The sequence below is a fragment of the Aquarana catesbeiana genome, linkage group LG05 (assembly GCF_042186555.1).
Source record: "Aquarana catesbeiana isolate 2022-GZ linkage group LG05, ASM4218655v1, whole genome shotgun sequence".
Lineage (NCBI taxonomy): Eukaryota > Metazoa > Chordata > Amphibia > Anura > Ranidae > Aquarana > Aquarana catesbeiana.
In genome coordinates this window covers 205,564,892-205,586,754 of record NC_133328.1, presented here as the reverse complement: position 1 = coordinate 205,586,754, position 21,863 = coordinate 205,564,892, and the positions used below count along the sequence as shown (strand labels likewise).

Here is a 21,863-nt window from a genome sequence, read left to right as displayed (position 1 = left end):
GTTAAGTATGTCCTAGGGGAGTGATTCTAACTGTAGGGGGGATGGGCTGTGTGTGCGACGTCACTGATCTCTGCTCCGAAGACAGGGAGCAGAGATCCAGTGACACTGTCACTAGGCAGAACGGGGAGATGCTGTTTACATCAGCATCTCCCCGTTCGTCCTCTCCGTGAGGCGATAGCGGGTATCCCCACAGTGATCGAATCCGCGGGACCCGCGAACCGACTCACGGAGCTCCCGTCTGGCGTGCACGCAATGGCACGGCGGGGAATTCAAATGGATGTACCTGTAAGTCCATTTGCCCAGCCGTGCCATTCTGCTGACGTACATCGGCGTGCGCCGGTCGGTAACCGGTTAACGACTAAACATGGTTATAATTTGCTTATTCTCAGTGGCCCCAAAAATGCAGCCCAGGGCTGGATATGGCCCTTTGCTTGACTTTCTCTGGCCCTTGGGGCACTGTTCCACCAACTGAAACCAATGATGGGGCGACATTCCCCCTATTGACAGCATCAATTGCGCACTGTTCTTCTCATTAATAACAACTAGGGATGGGTCGAACACCCCCCTGTTTGGTTCGCAGCAGAACATGCGAACAGGCAAAAAATTTGTTCGAACACGCAAACACCGTTAAAGTCTATGGGACACGAATGTGAAAAATCAAAAGTGCTAATTTTAAGGGTTAATATGCAAGTTATTGTCATAAAAAGTGTTTGGGGACCTTGGTCCTGCCCCAGGGGACATGTATCAATGCAAAAAAAGTTTTTAAAATGTCAGTTTTTTTGGGAGCAGTGATTTTGATAATGCTTAAAGTGAAACAATAAAAGTGAAATATTCCTTTAAATTTCGTACTTGGGGGGTGTCTATAGTATGCCTGTAAAGTGGCGCATATTTCCTGTGTTTACAACAGTCCAAGAGCAAAATGACATTTCTAAAGGAAAAAAAAGTGTCGGGTCTCTGCAGTACTCATAAAAGTCATTGAAAAAAACGGCCTGGGGTTCCCCCACAGTGAATTACCAGGCCCTTTGGGTCTGGTATGAATATTAAGGGGAACCCCGAACCAAAATCAGCAACAAAAAAATGTGAAGGGGTCACCCCAAATTCCATACCAGGCCCTTCAGGTCTGGTAGGGGTATTAAGGGGAATCCCGCACCAAAATTTAAAAAAAAATGGCGTGGGGGTCCCTCTCAAAATCCATACCAGACCCTTAAGGTTTGGTATGGATTTTAAAGGGGAACCCCATGCCAAAATTTAAAAAAATATGGCGTGGGGTCCCTCCTAAAAATCCATAGCAGACCCTTATCCAAGCACGCAACCTGGCAGGCCACAGGAAAAGAGGGGGAGATGAGAGAGCGCCCCCTCCTCCTGAACCGTATCAGGCCACATGCCCTCAACATGGGGAGGATGTCCCCATGTTGATGGGGACAAGGGCCTCATCCCCACAACCCTTGCCCGGTGGTTGTGGGGGTATGCGGGCGGGGGGCTTATCGAAATCTGGAAGCACCCTTTAACAAGGGGACCCCTAGATCCCGGCCCCCCCTGTGTGAAATGGTAATGGGGTACACATGTACCCCTACCATTTCACAAAAAAAGTGTCAAAAATGTTAGAGACAAGAGACGGTTTTTGACAATTCTTTTATTAATGTCTTCTTCTTCCATCCTCTTCTGGTCTTCATTCAGTTTTCTTCCTCCATCTTGTTCTTCCCCCGCTTCTTCCTCTTCTTCCTCCGATCCTCTGCTTCTTCCTTCAGTCTTCTCGTCCGCATCTTCCTCCGGCATCTTCTTCCCCGCTTCGTTCTTTGGACAATCCACATTCATGGGACGTTCCCGCTGTGTGACGCTTCTGTTCGTCTGACAGTTCTTATATAACTGAGGGCTGGGCCACCTGGTGACCCCGTCCCCTCTGACGCACGGGGACTTCCCTATGGCTTTCACCATGATGTCAGAGGGGGCGGGGTCATCCAGTTACGTAACGGGTGACCCCGCCCCCTCTGACACCAAAAAAGACATTAATAACAATAATAATAAAGGAATTGTCAAAAACCGTCTCTTGTCTTTTTTAACATTTTTGACACTTTTTTTGTGAAATGGTAGCGGTACATTTGCACCCCATTACCATTTCACACGGGGGGGGCTGGAATCTGGGGGTCCCCTTGTTAAAGGGGGCTTCCAGATTCCGATAAGCCCTCCACCCGCAGACCCCCACAACCACCGGGCAAGGGTTGTAGGGATGAGGCCCTTGTCCTCATCAACATGGGGACATCCTCTCCAGGTTGAGGGCATGTGGCCTGGTACGGTTCAGGAGGGGGGAGGCGCTCTCTCGTCCCCCCCTCTTTTCCTGCGGCCTGCCAGGTTGCATGCTTGGATAAGGGTCTGGTATGGATTTTTAGGGGGACCCCCACGCCATTTTTTTTACATTTTGGTGCGGGGTTCCCCTTAAATTTCATACCAGACCTGAAGGGTCTGGTATGGATTTTGAGGGGGACCCCCACGCCATTTTTTTTTAAATTTTGGTGCGGGGTTCACCTTAATATCCATACCAGACCTGAAGGGCCTGGTATGGAATTTGGGGGAAGCCCCACGCATTTTTTTTTTTTAAACTTTGGTTCGGGGTTCCCCTTAATATTCATACCAGACCCAAAGGGCCTGGTAATGCACTGCGCGGGAATCCCAGGCTGTTTTTTTCAATGACTTTTATGAGTACTGCAGAGACCCGACAATTCATTATAGCTGCCGGCGCTACCGCTAGTACTTTTAAATGACTTTCTTTTCCTTTGTCATTTTGCTTTCGGACTGTTGTAAACACGGGAAACATGCGCCACTTTACAGGCATACTATAGACACCCACCAGGTAAGAAATTTAAAGGAATATTTCACTTTTATTGTTTCACTTTAAGCATTATTAAAATCACTGCTCCCGAAAAAACGGCCGTTTTTAAAACTTTTTTTGCATTGATACATGTCCCCTGGGGCAGGACCCAGGTCCCCAAACACTTTTTATGACAATAACTTGCATATTAACCCTTAAAATTAGCACTTTTGAGTTCTCCCATAGACTTTTAAAGGGTGTTCCGCGGCTTTCGAATTTGTTGCGAACACCCCAAATTGTTCCCAATTCGGCGAACGGGCGACCAGCCAGTGTTCGAGTCGAACAGACAGCCCATCCCTAATAACAACAACGGGGCACTATTCCTCCCATTAAAACCAGTGATGACATATAAATGCCTGATGCTAGGGCATTTTCTACTCCCACTAGCTGCAGTCCGGTCCCCCTAAAGCTTGAAGGACAGTAAACTGGCCCTTTGTTTAGAAAGTTTGGAGACTCCTGCTATAAGCTATGTCCCTTCCAAGGGTTTCAAGGGTTCCAAGGGTGAACTACAATTTTTATAAAATACATTGCCACTGAAAAGATGGGCAACATTTATTTTGAAAATCACTTTATTGCCATAAATTACCCAAATATTTTACATTAATTACTTACTTGGTCTTGAGGATCCATTTTGGTCATCATTCTATCCTCATAGAGATTGAAAGTTAAAACTTGCAATACATAGAGCTGGTGTGCCATCTCATTATTAATGGTTCTCTGTGCTCTGATGACATGCTGTGAAAAACAAGAAAGACATGATCAGTCTTCATGGAGGCTTCATGGAGGCTCCTTGTGATTCCGTACAAAAAATGGAGGATACGGCTGTCACCTGAAAAGAAAGACATAGACCTCAACAAAAACACTACTGAAGTTTTTAACCCTTCCCCACACATAACATGGTTTTGTTTTTGTCTGTGTTCCTGACAAGAAGTGACAGAAAATCTCCCCTATTATAGGCACAAACAGCAATATAAACTGGACAGTAGTTGTGACCTTCCTTGCTCTGCCAAAGACAAACCAAAATACTTTTGGCAGGAATGGAGCTTTACCCATTAACATTTGGTTATAGCTTAACAACCTTTTTTAACTTTTTTTTTACAGGGCATAGACATAATCTAGCCTAGAATCATAGCCATCTGGCAACACAGCTAAGAACCAAAGGGCTCCAAAGAGTTGATTCAATACTTTGCTGGTAATTAAAAAATCTGTGTGTATTTTAGTTTATTCACACCTCAGTGTAGATGAATTCATAGGGACACTAAATACTATTAGCTTCTCCTATTCAAGAAGGCCTACATACAAAGTATTTTAGGCAGAATTCTAAAAAACAACTAAAACAGCTGCCCTTTTGATTTTATATCTGGTGGCATTACTCCACTCTTCTACCACGCCATCCTGTTACTTGGTTGCAGAGTGTGGTTTGTAGATTCAAGGTCCCAAGACAACCACAGGGACTATTTTCTAAAATTATCGAACAGATTATTTTTCAAGAAAACACTGAAGTAGGCACTGAAGTAAAACTGGAAAAAAATTAACTAAAACTAAAGACATAGCTTTTCTTTTCATTTTTGACAAAGGGAGGGTTATCTCTGTCAAGTTTTTTTGCAATCTGTGTCCCATTGGGGAAATTTCTCCTCACTTCCTGCCCTATAGCCAAAACAGGAAGTGAGAGGAAATATCTCCAATCCTTGGTTGTCCCAAGAATTAATGTCTGCATTAGAAGGTTTTCCCTCTATTACTGTTCTGGGGACAACCCGAAATGAAGGATTTTCTTCCTCCTTCTGTGAAAATGGTAGACATGACAAAAAGAGAGAGTGAATCTCACTAACAGGGACAGAGACAGCAATTAAAACCTCTCCACTCACTCTGAAACTTAAAAAAAATGCCTAGTTCTATTTTAGATACATTTTGTAGCTTAAATTTCAATTTTACAAGCTCCCCTAGCATTTCTTTAGTAATGCACTGCAGTAATTCATGAAGCAGCATCATGCTTATGAAAAGAGAAGTAAATTAAAAAACTGCTACAGGACAAAGCTTAGGTACAGTGAAACCTCCAACAATCACAAATTACAGTATGTTGTACTTAAAGCACAAGAAACATTAAAAAATCATTGCTTACTGTGAGGATAATGGAACGGAGCTGCTTTTGTGCCAATATGTTTGCCATCTCCTGTTTAAAAAAAACAAAAAACACATTCAAATAATACTTAATATCAAACATGTTATTTTTGAAATAATTACAACCTTAGTACTGCTAAATCAGTAATGTTATGGCACTGAAAATACGAACGTAAAACATACCACAAAGACAAATTTAGGTTACATTTGCGCAAGCATTATCATTCTGTTTTCTTCATGGCTCTAAAACTGTAATGTATGTACAAGCTTAAAGGGCAATGTTTTACCCAGAATTATAAGTGGTCAACATACAAAGTTTCTAAGCCCCTTTACCTTACAAAAATAAACATGCAAAGTCCTCCACCCTGAGTACGCCTGTTTTGTTTATGCTAGATAGTAATAGGATTTCTGTACTCGCTATAAAACCCCTTTCCCTTGAGTACACTAAGAGACAAAGTAAGTCTTTCACCTTTTGGTCATACTGCCGCCTACAGGAGGACTGGGCATTGGCAAAAACTGTTGGCCAGCCCAATATAACTCTTCCTGTTACCAGAATACTTTTGTTATGTAGAAAGAATAACCAAGAGCTTGATCATAATCACAGAAGCGTGGGACCTCTGTCTCTCAATGCAGTACAAGAAAAGCATTTTATAGGGAATATAAAAATCCTATTTTCCTTTTGACGTATTGAGGGACACAAAGTATTTCACCTTCGGGACATCCAAAACCAGTCTGAGGTCACAGGTTTACTAGAAAGGGGTCTAAAAGTGCCTCACATAGAACAGACTGCTCGAAGGTCACTTCCAGGCCAGGCCTACAACTTCCAGTCATGTAGGGGATCAACAAAGCACACCAAAAGCTAGGCTACGACCTAACAGCTCTGGATAACTGAAATCACAGAGACCAGTTCTAACAGTGATGCAGAGAAAAAACACATGCAAAAAAAAAAAAAAAAAAAAAAAGAAAAGAAAATAGGTCAATCTTTTCTCCTAGGACACTAGCAAAAAACAGGCATGCTGGTAGCAGAAGGGATTTCCTACAGTTCGAGTGCCAGTGTCCAATCTTCTTGCAGACGTCACTATAATCTAAAGCTGAAAAATGTCTTGTGCCCCTCAATGGGTGAGAAAAATAACAGACTGCCTAATTCATAGGTAATAGTTTGCTGGGTAGATGGCCTGGTTGGATTTTACTCTAATTGATACATTTTCTCATTTGTTGATCCAAAATTTGCTAAAGCAAGGATGTATAAACTGTATGTTTGGGATAGGGTCTTGTGGTCCATTTTTGGAGTCCTCAGTTAAAACAAAAATTTGATTAGGATCTTTCGAGAACCATATTTTTCAGGGTCCCAGTAGATTGAAATCTCTACTTTGAACCCTTCCGGACTAAAAAGAAGTAACTGTATCACAGCTGAGGTCTAATGATTAAGCCATCTCATGTTGGACTTTGGCCTTTTGGCCCGAGAAGTCCATTGCAAAAAAAAAAAAAATGAAATATGCATAAATGTGTCCAAATTAGAAAAACACCCATTAAATGCATACTTTTTTTTGTTTGATCCCTAATGCAGACAAACCCAAACAATGTTAAAGGTCTAAAGAAAATAACAGCAGGGTTGTAGAAAGGTATGCGTTAAAGCAAGGCTTCAAAATTAGGCAATTAAAAAAAAAACCTCAAAACCATCACTTGTGGATTGTTAGATGCCAACCTAATCACAATGGCAAACAATCATGCAGCAATGATGTAACAAGCACTTATCACATTTTCTAAGGCATGCTCTGACTGCCCATCAAGACCATTAAAAAGTTTAAGACTCACGCTTAGAGGGAAATCAAGAATGTCAATGCTGTCCTCAATGTAATGCTTAGGGAATCACAGCCAAAGGCAGCATTAAGAGGAGAAATTGAAACTGAATGCAACATTTCATAACAAGCATATATCTTTCAAGCCAATAAAATGTACAAATGTATTACTCTACTAATCTAATAGAACATTTGATTCATAAAGCTAAAATTTGGAACTCTCTGGATAAAAGGACATCTAATTTCACATCATTCACCTCCTCATATCTAATCTAACACATCAAAGGTCACAAAACAGCAACTAGCGATCAGAATATTTTGAAATATCATCGTATGTTCACACAACTCACACATTCACCATTTAATACAGTACCTTATATACCATGTACAGTATGTTTATGGAAAGGGTGTGTATTTCTTACAATAATGTGTTCACATATATGATCTTTATTTTTAAACAAATTTTACAATATTCTTAATTCAGCAAACATAGTTGCCAGTCATTATCACTATAAACTACCATAGAAAAAGAACCAGTAAATAAGTCAATCAGTTAATTTGTTAGATAGCTCTTACTGGCATATGCAACTACCTAGGAATGCTCCTTTGTCCTAATCACTGCATAATAAGATATTTTTGTAAGTTTCTGCTTTCGTTTTTTGTAAGCGATGTATCCTATTAGGTAAATTAGGACCCGTTAACACTATGTCTATTGGGCTGCGTTGCGATAATGCCCAGAACAAAAATATGCTGAAAAGAATGGTTTCCAACAGGCTCGGTCCCTACTGAAAGATTGTAGGTAAAGGATCATTTTTTTTCATTAAAATAATAAAACATGGTATACTTACCTGCTCTGTGCAATGATTTTGCACAGAGATGCCCGAACCTCCTCCTTTGGGGTCCCCCGTGGCGCTCTTGGCTCCTCCTCCCTTCTAAGTTCTCCAATAGCAAGCCGTTTGTTATGGGAGTACTCATGCGGGTTCAACCCGAGACGGGCTGTGTGCATCTATTGACACACATAGTGCAGCTGGGTCCTTCCCCCTGCTCCCTTCTCACAGGATTTGATTAACAGCTGCAGAAGATAATGGCCCCTGCTGCTGCTTCCTGTGAGGAGAGAGAAAAAATGTAAATAAATGTAATAAAGACCGGTCACTGCTGCTCTCTCTCCTTGTGCAGGGTGACTGGTCCGGTCTCTGGCCCCTCCTTTAGTGGGTGGAGCTGCTGGGTCCTTCCTGCAGCTCTGCTCTCTGCACGGCTATGTACAGCACAGTCATGATGCCACCGCTACTTTTACAAGATAATATTTGGATTTGCAAAGACTTTGGGTGTGCACAAAGTGGATTTAGAGGAATATATATGTCAGTTAAAACTTTTGTGCCCAGGTCTGGTCCCCTTGGCTTGACTCCCAAGATACGGTTACACCAAAATAATGTTGTGTGCCTAAAGGCTCATTTTTCTATGCTGCCATTGGTCATTAGATAAATTTAAATTTTGCAGCTATGAGCCTTATGTGTTGATAGAACTGCTATGTTTTGTTTAAGACCTGCGGTACTGATAATTGGTCTTATAGGTCTATTGCTGTATTATAAATCATGGACATCATTTTTTTTTGTTTGATGTTTCTGTACTTTTCTGAGCTTAACCTGCTTCTACAAAACAAATAAAAATGTACCCTTTAAAAAATGTACCCAGATTTCAGCTTAAAAAAAAGCATATCAACACACGCCAACTCAAGCTTTTACTAATACTCATCAACATGCACACAACAAATACAGTGAGAATCCAGCCTTACAAATCCCAAAATAAATAAGGCTGGATTCACATCACATTCACATCAGCTTACATTGACACACATTAAATGTACTTGAATAGACACACGTTGGCAAGTACTTTTTTTTTTTTTTTTTGCATTGCAGTTGCATTGATGTGCATCTGGAGTTAACAGGCCCAGGCAATCAGACACCAGGGGGTTCAGAAACATGTGGAGGTGCCAGGGGACTGGAGAAGGAGTTGGAGGTGCCAGGGGACTGGAGAAGGTGGATTTTTGGGAGGGCACTGGGGACTGAGATGAGAGAGACCCTGTGAAAGCACAATAATGGGAGATAAGTTATGAAGGCACCATGAAGAGGTGTTCCAGGGAGACCATACAATGGAGGCATGCAGTATGAGGGAAGAGCGATTGCAGCACTGATCTAAAGAGTAAAAAAAAACAAAACAAACATAAAAAGCCCGACTGAGCTTTAACCTCAATTGTACACACTGTGTGCTGTATGCATAAATAGGTGTAACAACACCCAGTGATCTGACGCATGTATAGAAATCAGATTTATTAAACATGAATATTTAAACAGTACAAAACCCACTATTTATCTCATAAAAATATAATTGGCCAATTATTTAAAAATAAAAGCTGCAGGGAAGTTGTATCTATCAAAAATTGTGTGACATTGCCTCCTCCATATTATAAAATGATGATATAAGGCTCATGGCTGAATGGTTGCTGAAGGTTCCTTGAAGAGGAATCCTATGGTGAAATACATTATATTGCCAAACGTATTTGGACACCTGCCTATACATGCAAATTAACTTTAATGGCATCCCAGCCCTAATCCGTAGGATTCAGTATTGAGTTGGCCCACCCTTTTTTCCCAAAGGTGTTTTATCGGGTTGAGGTCAGGACTCTGTGCAGGCCAGTCAAGTTCCTCCACCCCAAACTCGCTCATCCATGTCTTTATGGACCTTATTTGTACACTGGTGCACAGTCATGTTGGAACAAGAAGGGACCATCCCCAAACAGTTCCCACCAAGTTGGGAGCATGAAATTGTCCAAAATGTCTTGGTATACTGACGCCTTAAGAGTTCTCTTCACTGGAACCAAGGGGCCAAGCCCAACCCCAAAAAACAACCCCACACCATAATCCCCCTCCACCAAATGATTTGGACCAGTGCATAAAAACAAGGTCCATAAAGACATGGATGAGCGAGTTTGGGGTGGAGGAACTTGACTGGCCTGCACAGAGTCCTGACTTCAACCCGATAGAACATCTTTGGGATGAATTAGAGTGGAGACTGCGAGCCAGGCCTTCTCGTCCACGTTAGTGCCTGACTTCACAAATGCACTTCTGCAAGAATGATCAAACATTCCCATAGACACACTCCTAAACCTTGTGGACAGCCTTCCCAGAAGAGTTGAAGCTGTTATAGCTGCAAAGGGTGGGCTAACTCAATATTGAACCCAGTGGACTAAGACTGGGATGCCATTAAAGTTCAAGTGTGTGTAAAGGCAGGCGCTCCTATACTTTTGGTAATATATTGTATGTTCCAGAGTAAATTTAAAGTTGAATATTTTGCAGAGTCCATTAAGATATTGCCTCATGTACTGTATATACAAGAAAGTCCAAAAGTCCACAAGTCCACATGTGGTCAATTGATGCCCCCGTGTGGCCAACACTGTTTGGGCCATGATGATCAATCTACCTAACTGAGGGTGATACAGTGGGCCAGTGCATGTGGTTAATAACCTGTGATGTCAAGAATGGTATCCTGTGTGGGATCAGTACTTATGTACCAGCTTGAAATGAGAGTGAAATGGTGGCTTATATGGTGAGCATCAAATACAACTGGAAAACTCCCAGGGAGGGATGTCCTTGTTATCACAAAGTGTTCTTGTGGTTCATTAGCAAGGCATCTGCTGTCCTCCCTTAATTGCCAACTGTGTAATATGTGGTTTAACATTGCCCAGTGTGGGAGCCATGAGTGTAATTTGAAGAGAAACCAAAAGCCCTTTAACACTCAAGTAAAGGAAATGTACTTAGTCATCAATGTGGATCTTGTAAAGTCCAAGCTGTGTTTGGGGCAATAAAGGTATATCAGTTCATATCCAGGATAATGTCAGTCCCTTAATGGAATGGAGGAGGTAGGAGAGGAGGTATCTAAAGAGTAGGTGCCTGCAGCTCATATATGCAAAGATGCACACTCAAGCCTGGATGTCTGTTACTAATGCTAATGCAAAAAACTTGCCACATGAGAACTTGCAGGTTCCAGATAATTTTGTGGGGTTGGTTGTGCTGGTAGTATAAGTGGGGAACCTGGTAAAATAAAAGTATATGTAATATAATAGGAAAATGAGGCAGAGACTGATGTGAAGTAGCTGTAATAAATTAAATAAAATGAAAGATGCCATATGATATAAAAACTACAGTGTAATAACACAGTTTCTAGCTACTTTTAGGCACATTAAAAAGTATTCAACAGTGTACCTTACACTGCTGGTCAGCAAGTGCAAAAATTGGTTCTATAATTGGCGTCAGTGGGCTAAAAAAAAAAACATAGTTGCCAACATTTAAAAAGAATTAGGAGTGACACCAAGGGATTGAGAAGAAAACTTGAATGACCAAAAGTGGATGCTGCTTCACAGTGCATGGCTTTGTAGTGTACCACCTTTCCTTTTTTGCTTTTCTATGTTTAATAACAAGATAGGGTTGGGGGCACACGGAAGAGAAAGCGGGGTTTAAAAAAAACGTAATGTTGGTGTCTGTGGCAGCAAAAACAACACCCAGCTAGTCACAGGATCAGCACTGAAAACCCTCAGCAAGTGTGTCAGGTCCAGAAATGACAACCCCCCGCATGTGTCGGGGCTAGTAATAATAGTCCTCTGTAAATGTCAGGACCATCAATGAAAACATCCAGCACTAACCTCCAGCATAAAAAAATAAACCTCAGCACAGCACGTCAATAATCCCCAGCCCTTCAATAGAGATAAACCCCAGCACTGCAATAATGGGCACCTCCAGCACTGCAAAAATGACAGTTCCTAGTACTGTAATGATGACAACACCCAGCACTGCAACAATGATAACCACCAGTACTGTAATAATAATAATAATAACCCCCAGGAATGGTGTTCAGTAGTTTTACCTAAGCACCTGCTCCCACAAAGCTATCTCTCTCTTCCATGCTGCTACAAGCAGCCAGAACTATAATTAATCTGTGGGCAGAAGGTTACTGCACTTGACAGAGTAAAGTGCTGCCAGTGTGCTGAAGCGCACAACATTGTATACACCTTAAAAAATAGTTCTTAGAGGAACCGCAGTCTGCTCACATAATTTGTAATAAAAACATCTTTGCCATTCTGAAGCTTCCCTCCAACCACTTTGCATATTATTTTATATATACTGTGATTCTGTACTTGCCATGCTATAAACAAAAAAAGACTGACAAGTTTGAAAAAAAAAAAATATTATATTTATATTTTTATTTGTTATAATAAATATCCCCCCCCCCCCCAAAAAGAAAACTAATTTCCTCATCAGTTTAGGCCGATATGTATTCTACATATTTTTTGGGAAAAAAATTGCAATAAGAGTATATTGGTTGGTTTGCGCAAAAGTTATAGCGTCTACAAAAGTAGTTTTATGGCAATTTTATTATTAATTTTTTTTCGATAGAAATGGCAGTGATCGGTGATTTTTAGCAGCACTGCAACACTCCAGCAGACACTTCTGACACTTTTTTGGGACCATTGACATTTATACAGCGATCAGAGCTAGAAATAGCCACCGATTACTATATAAATGTCACTGGCAGGGAAGGGGTTAACACTAGGGGGCGATCCAGGGGTTAAATGTGTTCCCTAGGGAGGTGTTTCTAACTGTGGGGGCAGTGTACTGACTGGAGGAGGAGAGAGATCCCTGTTCTTAATCACTAGGAACAGACGATCTGTCTATCCTCCCCTGCCCTGACAGAACAGGGTCTGTCTGTTTACATTGACAGATCCCCTGTCTCTCTCAGGAGCGATCGTGGGTGGCCAGCAGACATCGCGGCCGCCAGCCACGAGCATCGGCTTCAGCGGCGCGCGCACCCCCTAGTGGTCTTAAAGTGGCCGACGTACCATGACGGCGATTCGCCCCGGAGAGCCAACCTGCCGCAGTATAACTGGTCTTTAAGCAGTTAACTGTGGGCAGCTGAAGCTGCTGCCTGTTCACTTCCTGGATTTACACAGAGGCACACCTCCAGCTCTGCAGCTTTCATTGGCCCTCTTATGACTCATCTCCCCCTCCCTTCCTGGCAAACTCTCACAAGAGTGAGAGAGAGCTGTGCATGATGTCATAAGCCTAAAATAATAACATACCCCCTTTCAGTTTACAGTGCAGGGATTTTTACTAAACTTTGTAGCAGATTCTTATCTTTTGTTGCTGTAAACAAACTGTTTATTTTACCAAACTGGCCAAACTGAATAGGAGGGTTTGGTTTATTATGATCAACTGGCACACATTCTGTGTTCTAACGAGGTAAGAATGCAGGGTCTGCATCCCCTTGTAAGTATTTAACCCTTAGGGAGTATCTCACCAAAAATAAATTCTTATTGCAAGGGGTGTCTAAAATGTGACTTGGATCTAAGACCCCTTTCACACTGAAGTGCTTTCAGGCGCTTTAGCGCTAAAAATAGCACCTGTAAAAGCGCTTCTCATGTCTCCCCAGTGTGAAAGCCGGAGTGCTTTCACACTGGGGCGGTACGCTTGCGTGACAGGAAAAAAAGTCCTGCAAGCAGCATCTTTAGGGCGGTGTAGGAGCCCTGTATACACCGCTCCTCCACCACCCCTGCCCATTCATGAATGGGCAGCGCTTCCGAAGCACCTGAAAAGCGCTTCCAAAGCACCGCAATACGGGCGCTTTTAACCCTTTCTTCGGCCGCTAGCGGGGGGTTAAAAGCACCGCTAAAACTAGCTGTGCTTTACCGCTAATAGACCCCCGCCCCAGTGTGCAAGTGCAGACTTATGTGAAAAATGAGTGAGCCAGCCACAAAAGCAGGAAATGACATTTCTGGGGGCATTGTGTACACCCACAGAGTACAGAACACCTCTAGATTGCCTTATTGCATCGAATTTGACTGAAAAGTACAGCGGCAGATTGAAAAGAATAGCTCATTTTTAACAACATAAAATTACAACATGATTTGTGTAGCAATAGTATATGCTATTTTTTTTTTCCCACAAATGTTGAGTTACTCTTAAGATTCAGTAATATGTGCGTAAATGCCACTGTGTCTCTTGGTGAAAGACAATGAAAACAGAACCAATGTGAATTTCTTTTCTCTAATTGAGACACACAGCTCCTGCAGGTGGCAGTATAAACCCACAATTCTAACAATTGCAGCAATATTTCTCAAGGAAAAAAGGAGAAAGTGTAATTTACTTTGGTAATACCAACCTGTGCTATATTGACTGATGACAACTTTAAATTAGGATATATATTATTATATAAAAATAGTTTTTTTCAATGTATAACATAAAAAAAAACTGTTTCGGTGTAATCAGTAGATATACAGTATATGTACATGGGAATAGGTATACTTTCTGATAACAAATGCAATCTCTGCCTCCTGCTTATGAATACTGAAAATGTGCTTTACTGTTCCTCTCCCTCAGTATACTCATACTGTAAATAATACACTCTCTATGTGATATTGTATGATCTCAGTAACTATATACCAGGGATGTTGACCTGACTGTTTGATATATAGATAGCCCTTAGAGCAGTGGTCTCCAAACTGCGGCCCGGGGGCCAGATGTGGCCCTTTGCTTGCTTCTATCCAGGCCCTTAGAAAACTATTTTCATCCACTGATACCAAAATTGGCGCATAAGCCCACCCTCCCACTGACACCAATGAAGGGGCAGAATTACTCCCAATGACCCCAACAATGGGACGCTATTCCTTCCACTGAAACCAAAGATGGGGCATTGTTTATTTCCACTAACGTCAGGACCTTTTCTACTCCCAATGCCCACAGTCCGGCCCCCCTTAGGCCTGAAGAACAGTAAACTGGCCCTTTGTTTAAAATGTTTGGAGACCCCTGCTCTAGAGGTAGAATCAATAAATCTGTATAGGAAACAGGCATACAACTATAGAGAAATCAACATCTAGAAACATGAAACACTCTCAAAATGTATAATCAATGAATATGTCTTCCTATTATCTAGGGACAATTTATAAAGAAGTGATTGTCACATGCATCAAACATTCACAGATGGTTAGCCGTTGCCTATAATTTAAAACACATGCACCAGTGACTATCTCCTTATCTGTAATTACAGTCATTTTAAATAACAACGGATACTGCATATTGTGTATCATTTTTTGCACACATTATAGTTTACAATGTATGAACACATACCTGTCTTTTATCATCTGGGGCTTTAAGGAAAAGTGCATTGATTACTGCGATAGTGTATGTCTGAATCTCTTGATCTGTCCTTAAATCAAAAGGATAAACAAAAAAAAAATATATTAAAAACATTATAACAATTAGGCCTCATTTACATACCTAAGCATACACCCATGTAAGGGCCGTGCTTTACCTGTGATCAGTGCATCCACGTGCAGACTGTCCCATTCATGTCAGTTGGGATGCGGTGGCTGAACTGACACAGCCGCTGCTCCCAATTTGACATCTGTGTGGGTGTGTGTCCTCAAACTCACACGGTCTGGATTGGAGGACACACACAGATGTCAAACTGGGAACAGTGGTTGTGTCTGTTCCAACTGACACGCATGGGAATTCCTGCATGTGGATGCAAAGAATACCCCCCCGTGCAGGCAGAACATGGTCCTCACATGGGTGTACAATTAAGTACGCCCTTGTGAATGAGACCTTCATATTTTAATCGAATACAATATAAAATGTATTACAAATAGCCAATGTTATTATAAATAATCATTAAACAGAAGGTGTAAAAATAATACTGTTTATACTGCATCGCTGACTTTTCATTATTCTTTTTTTTTCCCGCCCTCCTTTTCTTTTTATGTTTGTTCCCCTTGGCTAATTTGTTTTAAAAAAAAAAAAAGCCTGGCTGAAAGGTTAGGGATTCAGTTTTCTGGCAGGAATCCTATGAAGGACTTACACTCTGGGCTACAGAGACCTCTGTCATGTAGTTTGGATAGTTCTCATAAGACCCTTGTCATAATGCTACCACTACAGGTCCTTGGCCTTTTGAGCATTATACGAGTTATTGTGTTGTCACATCAACCGTGCCTCCTCAGCTGTGTCTGAGCTGCCTTACCATTGCAACAGGGTCTGTGTTCGTTGTTTGTAAAACCCTGACCTTTTACTAAATAAAGAATAAAAAAAAATTGTAACCTAGACAGTTAAAACTAAAAATGACATCAAGAAGCTGGACCAAGAGGATGAAACATACCCAAGAAGTAATCCCTCCGTTCAGATGGCAACAGACTCAGTCATATGTTGATAAAAAACCTGGCCAACATTGATCATTCTGCATATTACTCATATTCTATTGGCCAAGGAACAGGGGTCAGAGTAGTCCCGAGTGATGGGCCTTTAGTTAAAAAGTAAAAAAATAAATAAATATGACCTACATTTTTTTAAAGGACTTTTAAAAATGTTTTTTTTTTTTTTTTTTTAAGTCCTGATATATGAATGAAGATAAGAGAAGAGAAGAACAACTAGGTGCAGCAAGGTCGGAACATATGTAACATGATTACCCCTGAAGGTGTGGAATTAACTGTCCAATAGTTATCTCCTGTGCCACTTTCTGATACAAATCATGACTGTTTAGGACCATAGATTCAAGAATGGCTAGAGATCTCTGTAAAATAGACACATCCAATGCAGATTTGTTCACATAACTAGCAATCTAAAAAAAAAAAAAGAAAAAAAAATGGTTAGAATATATTACTTGACTATAAACATCAACACAAGATTGCAGGAAAAATGCAATATATTTTAACAAATGAAGTAAGGATATTCCACTGGTAATGTGCAAGGTGCAGTAACTCCAAAACAGCTATGTAGTCAACAAAAAGGAGAAAGGAAAACCTATACAGTAAAACCTTGGATTGCGAGTAACTTGGTCTGTGAGTGTTTTACAAGACAAGCAACATATGTTTATAAACTTTAACTTGATAAACGAGCGAGGTCTTGCAATACGAGTAGGGTGACGTCCCATTTCAGTCAATGAGAGCAGTCTTAATTAGCACTACTGAAGTTGCTCCGACTTTAGAAAAGTTTCCTGTACTACTTCATGGTGACTTCTTTCCCACTTGTCCCCATAGACTTAAAGGAGGGTTTGTGAAAAAAAAAGAAGCTTGGGCTCAAAAAAGCTCAAAGGAACTCAAAGGAGCTCAAAAGAAGCTTGAAGAAGCTCAATAAAAAGGTGCACAAGAGCACAACACAGTACAAGCTTCTTCTAGTTTAACCACTTGCTTACTGGGCACTTAAACCCCCCTCCTGTCCAGACCAATTTTCAGCTGTCGCACTTTGAATGACAATTCTGCGGTCATACAACACTGTACTCAAATGAAATTTTTATCATTTTTTCCCCACAAATAGAGCTTTCTTTTGGTGGTATTTGATCACCTCTGTGGTTTTTATTTTTTGTTAAAAAAAATTAAATAAGACCGAATTTAAAAAAAAAAAAAAAAGTATATATTTTTTATCTTTTGTTATAAATTATAAAATATAATTTTGAAAACAGGTAATTTTGCTCCTTCATTGATGTACGCTGATGAGGCGGCACTGATGGGCACCGATAGGTGGGAGTTATGGGCACTGATGGGTGGCAGTGATGGGCACTGATGGGTGGCAATAATGGGCACAGATTGCTTACACTGAAGGCAGCACTGCTAGGTGGCACTGATTGGCACCACTGGTGGGCATTGATAGGTGGCACTTGTGGGCATTCATAGGTGGCACTGGCAGATGGCACTGGCAGGCTCAGATGAGGCATATGTGCCTCCTTCCTCTTCGGGACCGATGTCCCTTTAATATAAGCCGGTGATTGGCTTTTTTTTCTCCTCACGCTGTCAGCGGAGGACGTCCCTCCCGGAAATTGAGGTCCGCGCTGTGGCCGTCATTCAGCTATGGCCCGGACCTCAAGTGGTTAAATAACAGCTCAAATGCCTGTAAAAGCAACTTTTTTTTGAGCTGCAGTGTACATAAGCCCCAAGTTGGATCCTCATCTTAATTGATGTGATTTGGATCCGACATTACAGGAAGATTACCCAGGCATTCCCTGAAGTTGCCTTGAAGTCATATTGCTATAATCTTTTTACATGGACTACTACTGAAGGACTTATGAATAAATGTTTATGGAACAAACCATCTGAGTTTCCATTATTTCTTATGGGGAAATTCACTTTGATATACGAGTGCTTTGGATTACAAGCACGTTTCCATAACGAATTATGCTCACAATTCAAGGTTTTACTGTACTAACAATGTTAAAATATGGGTATTCATTATAGAAATGCTTTCCAAGATTGATAACTAAAAAAATATATATACTAGCAAATGGATGCAATGCTTGCAAAGGTTCCCCTGGAGTTGTAAAATCAGCTATTAAACTGTCTATGCCAGGAAATGTAGAATCGGAATCACACAGTGAAGACACGCGTATCACATTTTTTGTATGACCAGGGGGCAGTGGTGGCGTCAAAGTGATGCAGAAGGCCTGAAGCAACTCCGAGGGGCTCCCCTGGTGTTGGATTACTGCTCGACTATGCCTTTCCAACTGATTAGAAAGAATGACTGGAATTAAAAGTAACTACTGCTGCCAAGAAGCTAGGAAAAACTCCACTCATCTCTTGCTTTTAGCGAAAAGTCAGTCCAGACACCAAACAGATGAAGGTATTACTGTTCAAGCTAAAGCATAGAATAAACTGGCATACTTGTGGGTTAATACAACAAAAACAGTTATGGCAAAATCTTCAATAGTGAACTACAATAAAAATAATCATCTCACTTCATGTATATATTCCAGATAGTGTACCATTTCTGTTATATTTAGCGATTAACAGTGTTACCCTAAGCTTATTCTTGTTTTTCACACCCAAAAGAGAACTATAGCAATTGTTATAAAAATCTACACAGCAAACAGTAACTTGTAAAGTATTGCAGTCTTTAAAGTGGAGTTCCACCCAAAAGTGGAAGCTCTGCTCATCTGCCCCCCCCCCTTCCGGTGCCACATTTGGCACCTTTTGGGGGGGAGGGATGGGCGGGTATTTGTTTTTGACAGGTACCCATCCCCCCATCCCCACTTCCAAGAGATCTCGTCGCTCATCCATAGTCTTTATGGACCTTCTTTTGTGCACTGGTCCAAATTATTTGGTGGAAGGGGGATTATGATGTGGGGTTGTCTTTTTTAGGGGTTGGGCTTGGCCCCTTAGTTCCAGTGAAGAGAACTCTTAAGGCGTCAGAATAACAGGAGATTTTGGACAATTTCATGCTCCCAACTTTGTGGAAACAGTTTGGTTATGACCGCTTCCTGTTCCAACATGACAAAAGCAAGGTCCATAAAGACATGGATGTGCGAGTTTGGGGTACAGGAACTTGACTGGCCTGGACAGAGCCCTGACCTCAACCCAATAGAACACCTTTGAGATGAATTAGAGGGCAGACTGCAAGCCAGGCCTTCTCATCCAACATCAGTGCCTGCCTTCACGAATGCGTTTCTGGAAGAATGGTCAAACATTCCCATAGACACACTCCTAAACCTTGTGGACAGCCTTCCCAGAAGAGTTGAAGCTGTTATAGCTGGAAAGGGTGGGCCAACTTAATATTGAACCCTACGGACTAAGACTGGGATGCCATTAAAGTTCACGTGTGTGTAAAAGCAGGCAACACAATACTTTTGACAATATCATTTTTGTGTATGCGTGTGTGTGTGTATATATAGGTTTAAAAATTAATATAGTGTGTGTTAATTTATTTATTGAGAGAGAGATTCATAATTTCTCTCTTTCTCTATCGATATATATGTATATATTCGTATAAATAAGGATGGGTAGCAGGGGTCGGCTGCCCTGGGCACTGTGGTATCATAAAAAAATAAAAATTAGCTCCCTGCTAATGCTGGCTTTCATCTGGATTTTGTGAACATAAGTGGAATTTTGAACTAAAGTGGAGAGTTAATAACCAGGAGTTGAAAACAGGAGTTAAAGCGGGGTTCCACTCTCTCTGATAATTTTTTTTTTTTTGCTAATGACATTGATTGCTATATAGCAATAGGGAACTCACCTGCCCCGTTTTTCAGTGACATTGCGTTTTTTTTTTCTTTAATGAAGTAACTTTTAAAACGAACTGTTCATGGTTGTCATCTTGCCTGTGGGCATGTGAAACCCACAGGCATCCTCTTCCGGGATACGGCGCTGCTGATCGACCAGCATGCACCGCCCGTTCTTTTCAGTTCTCGCGCATGCGCATTAGACCGCAATTGGCGCGCCGTGCCTGTCGTAATGACGTCACTCCCACTATGGAAGTCTCTCGAGAACTCTTGCAACAGGCGGCCGCACTGACTCCTGGGAACAATGACACAAGCTCCCAGGAGCCAGTGCGGCTTACAGGAAGTGAGTAATTAGCCGCTCCAGACACGCCCCTAACCGCAGCCTATGCTTCCTGCAGAAAACAAAGACAGCTGGAAGAACAAAGGTAAAGGCTGTAAAAAAAAAAAAAAGTGCCGTTTTGTCATTAGGACATTGCGGTAATCAGCTGCAGTTAGTGTAGGAAAATCGGGTGGAGCTCCGCTTTAAGGCAGGAGTCTTCTAACCTGTAAGTAACGTCTTAAACTTCCTACAAGTAATTGTATTGTAACTGGGAAATGAGTGCTAGCGGGGTTGAAGGTTTTGCTCAGTGCACAGTGTGCCACATGTATGCAAAATTGGTGCAACAGCTCCAGGATGGATACCGCTGTGTCAGATGTGAGCGGGTTGCCCTTCTGGAAGCTCACATTGGAGATCTGGAGGAGCAAGTTGCAACACTATATATAGGGTCTGTGATTAATAGTACCATTTCAGTCTTTGCAGATGACACTAAGCTGTGCAGTGGAATAACGTTTTTACAGGATGTCTCCAATTTACAAGCCAACCTCAATGCACTGTCTAATTGGGCGACTATGTGGCAGATGAGGTTTAATGTTGAGAAATGTAAAGTTATGCACTTGGGGGCTAAGAATATGCATGCATCATACATACTAGGGGGGGTACAACTGGGGGAATCCATAGTGGAGAAGGATCTGGGGGTTTTGGTAGATCATAAGCTCAATAACAACATGCAATGCCAAGCTGCGATTTCCAAAGCGAGCAAAGTCCTTTCTTGTATTAAGAGCGGTATGGACTCCAGATAAAGAGAGATATTATTATGCCTCTGTACAAATCATTAGTAAGACCTCATCTGGAATATGCAGTTCAGTTTTGGGCACCAGTTCTCGAAAAAGATATTGGGAACTGAAGAAAGTGCAGGGAAGGGCAACCAAACTGATAAGAGGCATGGAGGAGCTCAGCTATGAGGAACGTTCAGAGGAGCTGAATTTATTCTCTCTTGAGAAGAGGAGATTAACCACATGCAGACCAGCCGCCGCAGTTATACTGCGGCAGAATGGCACGGCTGGGCGAAACGTTATGTAACGTTGCTTAACCCTGTGCCCACTAGGGGGCGTGCGCGTGCCCCACGCTCGCTCCCCGAGCCGATGCGAGTGCCTGGCAGTCTCGATCACTGCCGGGCTCCTGAGATCGCTCGGGGCACAAGGAGAACCCGGAACTGTGTGTGTAAACACACAGTTTCCGGTTCTCTGAGGGGAGAACTGACAGATCTTCTGTTCATACAGAGTATGAACAGTGATCTGTTAGCTTCCCTGCACAGTCTCAAACCCCTTCAGTTAGAAAACAAACTAGGACACACATTAACCCCTTCACTGCCAGTGACATTTTTACAGTAATCAATGCATTTTTAATCGCACTGATTGCTGTATTAATGCGAATGGTCCCAAAAATGTGTAAAAATTGTCCGCCATAATGTCGCAGTCACAATAAAAATTGCTTATAGCCGCCATTACTAGTAAAAAAAAACATTATTAATAAGATTGCCATAAAACTATCCTCTATTTTGTAGACGCTATAATTTTTGCGCAAACCAATCAATATACACTTATTGCGATTTTTTTACCAAAAATATGTAGAAGAATACGTATCGCCATAAACTGAGGAAAAAAACATTTTTTTTAATATATTTTTGAGGGATGTTTATTATAGCAAAAAGTAAAAAATAGTGCGTTTTTTTTCAAAA

General features: G+C 41.6%; 1 protein-coding gene across 5 annotated transcripts in view; it reads right to left on the bottom strand.

Annotated features, from left to right (window-relative positions):
* ELMO1 (engulfment and cell motility 1) overlaps positions 1 to 21,863 on the bottom strand; it is a 546,685-nt gene that overhangs the window by 332,610 nt on the left and 192,212 nt on the right. For 4 of the 5 annotated variants that reach the window (XM_073630502.1, XM_073630503.1, XM_073630505.1 and 1 more), the window contains 5 exons: positions 16,289 to 16,440; positions 14,958 to 15,036; positions 6,800 to 6,844; positions 4,986 to 5,036; positions 3,479 to 3,601 (listed from right to left, as the gene is read on the bottom strand). In XM_073630502.1, coding sequence (XP_073486603.1) covers positions 3,479 to 3,601; positions 4,986 to 5,036; positions 6,800 to 6,844; positions 14,958 to 15,036; positions 16,289 to 16,440 — 450 coding nt within the window. The remainder of the gene's footprint in view (positions 1 to 3,478; positions 3,602 to 4,985; positions 5,037 to 6,799; positions 6,845 to 14,957; positions 15,037 to 16,288; positions 16,441 to 21,863) is intronic. The other variant, XM_073630506.1, reaches the window with a different exon arrangement.